Consider the following 12,500-nt stretch of genomic DNA (forward strand, 5'->3'; position numbering starts at 1 on the left):
TTCCTCCACCGAAGGGAAGGCTACTCCCTGTTCCACTCCCGTGCAGGTGTCCTATTCCTGAGCTAGTCTGACTTCCTCCAACGAAAGGAAGGCTACTCCCTGTTCCACTCCCGTGCAGGTGTCCTACTCCTGTTCCAGTCGGGCCCCCACTGCCAAAGGGAAAACTCCCATGTACGTGGCTTCCCGTTCCAGTCTGGCTTCCTCCTCTGAAGGGAAAGCCGCCAGCTCCGCCCCCTTGACCGACGAAGGGGGAAGTCCCAGTTCGCCCGCTGTACCCGAGATCCGTCCATGTGCCGTGGTTACTTGACGATGTGCTTAGAATGACCTTCCTGACCCGTGGGCCGTCCGGCCCGGTCCACACGATCAGTCCCCTGGTAACTGGCCCACTAACAAAGGGGCCATAGTAACGATACTCGGATTGTCCAGTGCCAATGGGATGCCCATGGTTGCTACCAGGACCATGTGGGGCAGTCGTGGCCATGAGAATGTTGCAAAAGACAAAGGCGGCAGAGTGGATCATTTTCACCACAGGACAACTGCCAGGACGAAGACTGAGGGCAGCGAAGCACAATTCTGGAATGCCAAGGTCAGCAAGTCAGTTGACTGCGTACTGCGTGTTTCACATCGCATTGTAAATGAACATTCTAGTTAAGTCAATCATTCTACGGGATTCTGATCAAATCTACAAACCACAACAGATAATAATGTGGATACAGTAATGAAAGTGTCAATAGTACTGGGGTACACATCAACAAAATTTGTAGTACTTGCTTACCCGTATCAAATATCCACTAAATGAGAATGCACAGCGAGTGTGTCCTGTCTCCTTCGCAGCTTAGAGGCAGACTGACTGGCCTGCTCATAGTTGCTCATTCCTCCCCGCGCACCTGCAGTCACCTCTTCTAGAATCTCCCGTTCTTTGTAAACAGGAAAATTTATGCATTTCGATATGAAACATGAACTCGTAAAACTGCAATGAAAATGTAAATATATATGAATACTGTAGTGACATCGAATTGAAATACAATTTACTAACAACTTTGTATGTTTACACGAACAAAGTTAAGGTAATTAAAACACATAGATCTAATGCAAACCGAAACTTCTGGAGAACACTGAATAATTACGTCGATGTAGCTTCTTAAAGTAAGGTCGGTTTGGAATATTCTAGTGTAATTCTTACTTAACAAAGCCAATGCTGAGGATAGATAGCATAAAGAGCTCCATTGCATTTTGATGCTCAACGAACTCTATATTGTGAATGATGTTACCTAGATTTACTATAAATTTTGGATGCTGCAACGGAAGTCTGCATCGGATTTGAAGAATTAAACTCATAAGATAATCTTCATTATTCAGCATATGTGTGTGTAAATGTGTGTGTGTGTGTATATATATATATATATATATATATATATATATATATATATATATATATATATATATATATATACATATATCTGTATATATATACATATATATACATATACACAAACACACACATACTCAAGCATACACTCACATTCACACACACTCACACATGCACATACATACATACCCATACACAAAAACACACACAATAAATAAATAAATAAATATATATATATATATATATATATATATATATATATATATATATATATATATATATATATATATATATATATAATGATTGACATTCCACTCGAGTTCCTTAACTCAAAGTTCCCTCAATCCAGTGAATCCCGATGACACCCACAGGGAAAATAAAAAAACTACAAAATCAAATCACAGCTTTGTGATGTTCCAAACCAACAGCTTTAATGCTTCCATGTTTACATTCACTGGATGAACTAGAAGGCTTGTTGAAATATCCACACCCATTAGATTCGGTTGGCAATTTTGTCACATAGGAAATGCAGTTGAAGGAGAGGGAGCCTCTTGTCATGGACCAGCGGTGTTCTTGCAAAAAGCATGCATTGCATATTAAGCAAGCGGGCAGAGCAGGCTTGGCAGGCCGCGGGCTGAACCTGAACACATCATCTTATTCAAGCACGCTGACAGGTATCCAATTTGTCACTTATAATTTATATAATTATAATTCTATTATACGACTGAAATGAACAGAAAAGTCTTACATGTATCATCAAAAACAAATAACAATAGGATTTCAAAAACCTACAATATACATGTATATCTATTTATCTATCTATCTATCCATCTATCTATACATATATATTATATCAACTAAATCTTTTATTCGATTTTATCATAATATTTGTTATTTGTTGCATTAAAATGACAATTCATATTACAGAATGAATTATTTCATTGCTGCAAATCAATGCATTGGCCTCAATTCCAATTCATATTGATATTCACTTTTTCAATTTTAATTCAATTCCAAGTCACGGGTTTTAGAATCAGTTCAAATGCAATTCTAATACACTTAAAGTCAGGCCTGGTGTGTGTGTGTGTGTGTGTGTGTGTGTGTGTGTGTGTGTGTGTGTGTGTGTGTGTGTGTGTGTGTGTGTGTGTGTGTATATATATATACAAATTTAGAGAGAGAGAAAGATGTGTGTGTGTGCATGAATGTACGTATATATATATATATATATATATATATATATATATATATATATATATATATATATATATATATATATATATATATATATACAAATTTAGAGAGAGAGAAAGATGTGTGTGTGTGCATGAATGTACGTATATATATATATATATATATATATATATATATATATATATATATATATATATATATATATATATATTCATATATATATATATATATATATATATATATATATATATATATATATATATATATATATATATATATATATATGAATATAAAAAATATGAAATAAAAAGAACACTGAAATTCCCGTGGAAAAGGACTAACTTTCGTTCTCTGTCAGAGTCACACTTTATTTTTTTTTTCGTACCTTTAGGGGAGACATTTTTCATTTTTCATTGGCATCTTCTGTACTTTGTTTTTTTGTCTTTTATTGTTTTTTTATTATTGTTGTATTAATATGTACTTTTTATTGTCATATTGAGAGTGAATTTATTTTTTACAATTTATTCCAATTATCAAAATCATGAAAGATACATCCCCTAATTGGGTATGGGCCAATCAGATGAACGGGCTTGTTACTCCAGCCAATCAGGATCGCTCAAGATCCCGCTTCCCTGCAGCGATTTTCAGTCACGCTCGTGACTGGTTGGACGTACGGTCCTTTTACCCCCCCCCCACCACCCCCACACCTCCGGTCTCGCACTCGTGATTGAAAGTTAAGTATATTCTCTGTATTTTGTGGTGGTGTTGGCTGACTGTGAAACTGTATAAGTACACCGCAAGTTGGTTGACTGTGAAACTGTAAAAATATCCCTCAAGCAGTTCAGCAAGTTGATTAATTGTTTAATTAAATATATGAATTAGGCAAATTTTCGGTAAATTTTCCGAATAACGCTGCTTTACTAAACACAAAAGTGGTATCGATGGATTCCTCTCAACCTCTACTATTCGTATAATGTGGAAAGAATACGCGATTCCACCCCTGGACCCCGCAATTTGGGTCCCCCTATTTTAAGGCGGTAAATTTTCCGAACAACGCCGCGTTACGAAATACCACAAAAGTGGTATCGATGGATTCCTCTCAACCTCTACTATTCATATATAGTGAAATTAATGAGCGCTTGCACCCCTTAACCCTACAATCTGAGTCTCTTTTTTTAGGCACTACCTCGTGCTACCTCGTCCTACGTCGGGGCATATTTCGTATGCAAAATCTTAACCCAACTACCTACGTAACCTTCCCTAGGTTTTAATTAAGCCCTAGCCAAGGGGGGGGGCTCCGCTCCCCCCTGGACGTATTTCTAGCTAGCGACGAGCTGTGGAATGGAAACTCCCAATGAATTACCTGCATGAGCTGTTATTTTTTTTCTCGATAGATGGCGCAATATTCACAATCTAGCCACTGGGGGGGCAAGCCAGCCCAACTTAGCGCCGGTCCCAAGCCCGGATAAATAGAGAGGGTTAAGGTCAGGAAGGGCATCCGCTTGTAAAATCCATGCCAAAACCCTATGAAATGAGCCAAATCCAAGGAGTACCCAATGCTAGGTTGTCACCCGTAAGTGACCCACAGACACATCACCCTAACTCTGTGGACCAGCGAGGGCTACCGCATCAAGAACGGGTGCGGCAAAAGAAGTTAGTTCAACCACTGAGAGTAGGGACTTTGAATGTTGGTTCTATGACCGGCAGAGGTAAAGGCGTAAAGTAGATATAATATGTGTGCAAGAAACTAGATGGGCTAATAAAGATGGGAGAAATGGGATTGGAATAATTTTATCGCGAGAGATGAAGGGGCTGGTAACAGAAGTAAATAGGAAAAGTGACAGAATCATTTGGATAAAGTTAGCTTTGGATGAGTTTTCACTTAATATATTTAGTGTATATGCACCTCAGACTGGTTGCACTGAGGAAGAGAAAGAACGCTTTTGGGTAGAACTTCAAGAAGAAAGAGGCAAGATAGATGAAAGTGAGAGATGCATAGTTGCAGGAGATTTAAATGGACATATTGGTAATGGTAATAAGGCTGTCAGCCGTGTGCATGGAGGATATGGTTATGGGAATGGAAACGAAGAAGGGGAGTGAATTATTGATTTTGCAATATCGTTTGATATGGTTATAGGGAATACGCTATTCAAAAGAGAAATGAACATCTTATTACCTTTAAAAGCGGAGATAGGACAAGTCAAATTGATTTCCTCCTGTATGGTAGAAGGAACATATGCGAGGTCAAAAATTGTAAAGTAATACCTGGAGACCACATAGCAACACAACATCGCCTAGTTGTGTTAGACCTATCAATAGTTGTTGCCCGAAAGCAGAAAAGAGGGGTTAGGACACAGGGAAAAAATAAGTGGTTCAAGCTGAAGGAGCAGGATTTAAAACAACAATTTAAGATTAGAATTCTAAATGATATTGATGTTAACATGGAAGATGTGAATGCTTAATTGACATCTTAATAGCAGGTAAAGAAATCCTAGGAGAGAGCAGTGGAAAAATTTGGGAAAATAAGGAGACCTGGTGGTTCAAAGAGGGCTGCCAAGAAAAAGTGGGAAAAAAGTAAACATGAAATAGATAAGGAAGCATATAGAATAAGATGTAAGGAAGCTAAGAAATCAGTAGCTATTGCAAAGTCAGAAGCATATAACAAACTGTACGAAGATTTAGACACTAAAGAAGGACAGGGAAAGATTTTCAAATTAGCTAAATCAAGAAATAAAAGTACAAAAGATATAACGCATATTAGACAAATGAGAGATGAAAACGGTAACATAATAAAGAAAGAAAGGGATATACTAACTAGATGGAAGGAATACTATGAAAAACTATTAAATGAGGAAAATGAGAGACTAGTTAGAGAGGATGGAGAACCAAATAACCAAGAGATAGCTGAGGTAACTAGACAGGAGGTAGAAATAGCCCTAAAAAAGATGAAAACTGGAAAAGCCACTGGACCTGATAACATACCAGTGGAAGTGTGGAAAGCTTTAGGGCAGGATGGTATTAGTATTCTGCACAAACTTATGAAACAAATTATGGAAAAAGAAGCCATACCAGAACAATGGAGGGAAAGCACCCTAATACCAATTTTTAAAGAGAAAGGGGATATCCAATGCTGTGAAAATTACCGTGGGATAAAATTAATGTCACACACCTTAAAGTTGTTTAAAAGAATTTTGGACAGTAGGCTTAGGCAAGTGGTGGAAATTGGTAGGCAACAACTGGGCTTTATGAATGGTATTTTCTCTCTTAGGCAAATAATGGAAAAATATCAGGAAAAGCAGAAAGTGTTACATATGGTATTCATCGATTTGGAGAAAGCATATGATAGGGTGCCACGACAGGAGGTTTGGAGAGGGCTACGTGAAAGAGGAGTGCAAGAAAAGTATGTAAGGGTTATCAAAGAATGCTATAAGGATGTTACTACTAGAGTTAGAAACACAGTAGGAACAACGGAAAACTTCCATGTGAAGGTTGGTCTACACCAGGGGTCAGCACTTAGCCCATTATTATTTAATATTATGTTATTACTCAAAATGTTAGGGAGGACCCACCATGGTGCATTTTATATGCAGATGACGTAGTGTTGATAACAGAAAGTAGAAGAGGATTAGAAACCAAGTCAGAAGAATGGAGATGTGCATTAGAGAGAAGAGGCATGAAAATTAGCAGGTCTAAAACAGAGTACTTCTCAACTGATATGGGTGACCAATTGGCCTCAATACAACTGAATGGAAATAGGATGAAAAGAACAAATACTTTTAAATACCTTGGGTCTATGGTAGATGAAAGTAAAGGGATGGAAAGGGAAGTTACTCATAGAATTCAGTGTGGATGGAACAACTGGAGGAAGGTGTCAGGGGTCATTTGCGATAAAAGAGTGCCAGTTAAACTTAAAGGAAAGGTACACAAAACTGTAGTTAGACCAGCCTTAACCTACAGCCTGGAAGCAGCACCTCTTAAACATAAAGAAGAAAGAAAGTTAGATGTGGCAGAGATGAAAATGCTTAGGTGGATGTCAGGAGTTACCAGGAAAGATAGGATCAGAAATGAATATATCAGAGGGACAGCCAAAGTAGGGGAAGTCTCAAAGAAAATCCAAGAGTCTAGGCTGAGGTGGTTTGGCCATGTAAAGAGAAGGGAGGGTGAAGAACATGTTGGGAGAGAGGTTATGGAAATGGAAGTAGAAGGGAATAGAAGAAAGGGTATACCCAAAACCAGATGGAAAGATTGTATAAAAAGGGACTTGAAGGAAAAGGACATAGATGATATAACAATAGTATACAATAGGAGTACTTGGAGAAAGCTCATCAAAAACGGCGACCTCGTATAGGGATAAGCTGAGAAGAAGAAGAAGATGGCGCAATATTCCCCATTGTTTACAGTATAATTATGTAGTGCCCTCTATTGAGTTTTCCCGTCATTATCGGTCGTAGTTTCCTATCCGGAGGCCGCTCATGCGCAGTAATGCGATTGCCGGCTTCGCATAGCATCAAAGTCTCAGTTGCGGTAATCATGGCACACTGTGAGGAGTGCTCCTGGTCGTTGTACGACTTTGTTTGCGAAATTTGTGGTGATATGGACAAATTAATGAACATTTGCTATGAACACGGTCTTGTCCATCGTGAGAAGAACTGCGGCCGCTGCGGTCAGGCCGCACGGTATGATCCGCGGCGGAAGCAGTTCCGATGTGACAAGACTGTGGCGACCGGGAGAAAAAAAGCGGTGTGACTGGACTGTCTCGGTGTTTAAGGACTCCTTTTTCGAGAGAGTGCATCTTGATATTGAAACCCTGTTGGTCTTTGTGAACTACTTCGTCCGGGAGTATTTCACAGCTCGGCTCATGCGGCATGAGCTGAGACGGGCTCGCAACCATTACCGACTGGTCCAGTTTCTGCCGGGAGGTTCACTAGGCTCTTGACCAGCAGGGGGTCATCGGGGGCCCTGGAAAAATTGTAGAAATAGACGAGAGCAATCACAAGAACATACTTTCTGAAGAAAGCTTTAAAACCTCACATCAGTAGATATGCCCTTCTGTACAAGATCACAAGGTACAAGAACAGATTGTCAGACGAGAGCAAGTTTGGGCGCCGCAAGTACAACGTCGGAAGAGTGATTGACGGCCAGTGGGTCTTCGGCGGGATCTGCAGGGAGATACGCGATCTTTTCCTCGTCCCGGTAGAGGATCGGACCAGCGAGATTCTCCTTGCAGTAATCAAGGAACGGATCGCCCCCGGGTCGATCATCATCTCCGACTGCTGGAAAGCCTACAACTGTCTCTCTCAAGAGGGTTACAGACACCTGAACGTCAATCACACTTACAACTCTGTAGATCCCGACACACTCGCTCACACCAATACCATCGAGAGGCAGTGGAGGGAGGCGAAAAGAAAGGTGCCGTTATTCGGCCGCAGGAAAAAGCATTTTATTGGTTATTTAGCGAGGTGCATGTTCTTCATGCGCTTTGAGGATATGAACAATTTACCTTTATCTTTATTTTATATGTTGGTCCAAGAAAAAAAGTTCCTATCTTGTATACTTGAGGATTGAAATATTTTATTTAAAGCATATCTATTTTTTTTCTATTTCTTTGTTGTATGTATTCATTTCAGATACTCCAGCATCCCACAACATATTATTAGTCTAATTTAGAGTACAGTGTCTATCAATATTTCTGGTTTGCAGATGAAATTGTCAGACCTACGAGAGGACGAGAACGAGACTTCACGATCCTGAACCTGGATGGATGAGGATATTGCTCCATGTATGTGGATGAGTATGTGATAACAGGAAACCTTGAAGTGATCCTTATTAGTAGTACGTGAGTATAGGGTGTAGGTAGAAAGTCTGGTATAATCAGATCTGTAAGTGTCAAGGTGTAGTGATGTGCTTATCCCCAGCCATCCCTCCAAGGGAAAATACAAGAGTTCCCCCTTTTTGCCACGAGGGGGAGGAAACACTAATAGTTGCTCTGGTGGACCTGCAACTTACTCCATCCCTGGAAAGGGGCCTATAAAACCCCTGCAAGGCCTTGATTCAGCAGCAGATGGCCTCATGCTCATGAGCCCTTAGCTCGGCACTGCACTGCTCTCAACACGTGTCCTTTTGACACGTGTTGATTTTTTTATTTTGAAATTTTATTATTTTTTATGGGTTGCGGGCCATGGTTAACTCATGCCAGGCTAAGGAATGATTTTTTTTTTTGGTATGGGAGGAGGAGAGACCTTTCGTTCCTAAATAAATAATAAATACTTGATTGGAATCTTTTATATCTTTCAAGACCCAACCTGTAATAGTCTGGAATAAAAATGCCTGACTTTAGCCACACCTGCTCGGCGATGTCCTGTGTAGGAACTTGACTTCTTCTTACACAGAAACTGACATGCACACACACACATAAATAACATACACTTTTACACGTCTTCCACTGTCTCACATGTACATGGGTGCTGATCCCTTATCAGCTGGTGGCAGCCTACCCCTACACAGGACTTGATGCACATTACCACAGGTTTAATCGGGAATTTGCTTTGGGGCAAGGGAATCTCTTGATAAATCACTAAAAAGGTGTCTTCTCCAAGCTGTAATGATTTGTTCTCCTGTGGTGGCGGTACATGCAATGACGAGTTGTGTAGGGTTCCATGTTTGTTGGTGTATGAAGTGAGACGAAGACCAACTCGGCGGACTACTTTGCAACCTTCGTTTCTCGGGCCCAAAGGAGGATTATGTGGAAGTCAGCGCGCTTGCTGGGGAAGTGCAAGCCAACTCAGTCATGGGTCACGCAGGACAACTCCCACAGGATTGCTTATGCAGCGAGAACCAGGTCATATGGACTTCAAGAGGTTTCAGCTGCAGACACACCTCTCCAGGAAGACTTAGAAACGTGATCCTCTGAGGCTGTTAACACACAGCAGCAACCGTTCCGAATTTGTCCGAGTTAACTGCTCAGCTTCAGTGTTCTTACTCGTGTGGCTGTCCTTGAAGAAGAGAATGTGACTTTACAATGAACCCAGCCATCGCACCAAGCACTGCTTAGCAAGATCAGTCACTGCCCCATCTATTGAAGAACTACCATACCAAGCATTTTTAAGAGCTGCCCCTGCCCAATCAACACTATTGTCAACAATGGGAACTATAAACCAGATCTGTCAGCAGCTGCACCCTCAGCATCCTGCCCAAAATATCCATGACAGGCCTGTAGTTAGTTTCCGGCCTCCAGGGCATCACATGGTGCCACCAATATTACACGGCCGTGACGGGATTCCTGTATTTTATAGAGAAACACCAGCATCATTAAGGCCAAGATGTGGACTAAGTTTTGTAGGACATTTATGGCAGAACGATTCTTTGAAATGCTAGCTCAATCCCAGATGACACCTAGACTACTTTCAAGCATGAGGGCTTGTGACTACACATATGATGTTGGAGATGTAGAGAGCCTGATCAGAAGATCCTTCACATCTGGTCTACCAACTTGGCTTTGATAACAGGTCTTGCTACTGGACATAACATTAGTCAGACAGGGATGCGACAGTTGGGGTAAAGGCTGTCTTGCCAAATTTCAATGCTGGAAATGTTTTGGACAATGAACTAAAAGCAAACATGAACTCATTGAACATAGATTAGATAGTGTTAATACATGCCTCGAATTTGGTTATGAAGTTGATGAGTGTTTCATATTTCCTGAGACACCTGTCATTGATGGACTTTGCCAGATTTTGGATAGCCCTAAGCAAACATTATCTAACAGAGCCAACTCCATACCAGTTGAGACTTAGTCACCTTACATTCTGATCTGAAGTTTTGGCTGATAGGTGTCTTGCAGACTTTTCCCAGGCTTTTAACAGGTAGGAGCTGTTCCTGGTATTGAACACCGAATCCGCACTAACAGGTGTTCCTGTCTGCATACAACAGTGGAGACTGCCTCAGACCACAAAGGAGGTCATCCACCAAGAGTGTAGGACAGTGCTGCAACAAGGTGTGATTGAAATGAGTCCCTGGTTGTCACCAGTTGTCACCAGGCCTTAAGGTAATGACTCCTGACCGCTATCCACTTCTTCGCATAGATGAGATCTTGGATTCTGTATCAGGGAAGATGTGGTTTACGTCTAATGGCGTGATTACATCTGTCCTTTGATGCTCATCTAACTCGCCTTCGAGACATTAGGATCCTTGAAGACACAGGCATGAAACTTAATCTTAATAAATGCGAGTTTCTATGACAGGAAGTATGACTTCTTGGTTTTGTTATTGGGAAAGATGTTATCTGTCCTAACCCTGACAAAGTACTAGCAATTGCTGCCATGAAGGGACCAAGATCAGTATGAGACATCTGCAGATTTCTTGATGCATGTGGAGTCTTTAGGAGGCACATTCCATGATTAGCCACTCGCTAGGCTTCTGGCCCAACTCACCGATAATAGTAGAGGCTATTAAGATTTTTGACCCTTGCATCTTGACTGACGTTTTGCTGTCTGGACAGATCATAGCCCATTAACTTTTTAAGGAAGACAAAGAGTACCAGGCTAAACAAGTTTGCTCATGAGCTATCAGACTATGATTTCATGTTACATTATAAACAAGGGGCCAATAATCATGTACCTGACCTTCTATCTAGGCCTGCAGAACCTATACAATCACAAGAACATACTTTCTGAAGAAAGCTTTAAAACCTCACAGCAGTAGATATGCCCTTCTGTACAAGATCACAAGGTACAAGAACAGATTGTCAGATGCCGAACCTTACATCCCTAGCCTCACAGTAGATGAGAGAAGTAGTTACAGGACCCAGTTTGTGCAGATCTGATAGCCTGACTTGACTTATATCGAACTTTAGTCAGTGTTTGTCTACCGGCAGTCATATCTAACTTTGAATTACACAACAGCGTATTATACCAATTTAGGCATTTTCCTGATCGAGTTGTTAAGCAGATATATGTTCTATATCTTGTGTGTGTATAATCTCCATCAACACCGGATCCAGGAGCATTACGCACCTACCAAATTTAGGTAATAGTGGGTTCTTTCCTAATATGCTCAGTTTGATTTGGACATATGTTGCCATATGTGAGACTTGTCAGTGTCGTAAAGCTCTGCAGGGTCTCCTACCACCAAAGGCACCCTTGAAAGTTTGATGGATCTTTGGAGTTGCCCAGAGATTTTGGTACATCTTGTCCATCATTGACCATCATACCCATTTTATAGAATTGGTTGGTACCTCTTAGAGATAAGGCAGCATAGAGGAGCAACCAGGTAGTCAAAGATGCTGTTGCAGCCTTAGCACAATGTTCACCATCACAGTGGCCTTCCCACCTACCTGTTGTGTGTGTTGCTCTTAATTCAGGTCCACTGGCGATCAACCAGCACTTTTTCCTCATGGTCTGACGAACTTAAACTACTGATTAATGACTTATTGTCAAGTGTCTCGCTGATACTCGCCACTTATCAGTAAAGACCACTTTGGAAACTCGGAAAGTCGTTGGAGTCGTTATTTTTGCGAAGGTCAGAAGGTAGCACGGGTTTAGAGCAGCTTGTTCTTGTTGTCTTCAATATACTAGGGTTGCAGCCTCCTCCTCATGTTGTGCGCATCTATGCAAATGAGCCAAGGCCGTATGTTTCTGCATCAGAGATCGACTTTGTGGAGGAGAGTGACCAGTTACCATGTTCTGCCCTGAACTTTGAATTTGATGATACACCAGAACCGTCTACCGGCCGTGTGAGCGAGAATGGTATTAACAATGAACTTCGTGGTGATAATGAGGTAAATGATAAGTTATTAGTATTAATCCTGCTGTATGGAAGGTGTGAGTGCATGTGCAATTAATTGTATGTCGATGTGTAAGCTCATGGTCGTGAAGGTGAGTGTACTCCAAAGTTTTTAGTTTCTGTTACATGATAGTTTTATATTAATTATTTTCTTTAAATA

The 12,500-nt window shown here is 40.8% G+C and overlaps 2 protein-coding genes across 2 annotated transcripts in view; one reads left to right on the top strand and one right to left on the bottom strand.

Moving 5' to 3' along the window:
- Positions 1-914, bottom strand: part of LOC122267717 (uncharacterized) — a 2,076-nt gene extending 1,162 nt beyond the window's left edge. The window contains exons 1-2 of the mRNA XM_043037843.2: positions 776-914; positions 1-573 (exon numbers count right to left, since the gene is read on the bottom strand). The exon at positions 1-573 is cut by the window's left edge and continues 1,162 nt beyond it. Of these exons, the coding sequence (XP_042893777.2) occupies positions 1-520 (520 nt within the window). The 5' untranslated portion in view covers positions 521-573; positions 776-914. The remainder of the gene's footprint in view (positions 574-775) is intronic.
- Positions 915-7,178: 6,264 nt separating this feature from the next.
- LOC147467788 (uncharacterized) lies at positions 7,179-8,701 on the top strand. The gene has a single exon (XM_086556605.1). It carries the CDS (start codon positions 7,179-7,181, stop codon positions 7,494-7,496), a length of 318 nt encoding a protein of 105 aa, XP_086412731.1. The 3' UTR covers positions 7,497-8,701.
- The last annotated feature ends 3,799 nt before the right edge of the window (positions 8,702-12,500 follow it).

The sequence above is a fragment of the Penaeus japonicus genome, unplaced genomic scaffold, assembly GCF_977035675.1.
Source record: "Penaeus japonicus unplaced genomic scaffold, GWHDUDI00000001_assembly GWHDUDI00000033, whole genome shotgun sequence".
NCBI lineage: Eukaryota > Metazoa > Arthropoda > Malacostraca > Decapoda > Penaeidae > Penaeus > Penaeus japonicus.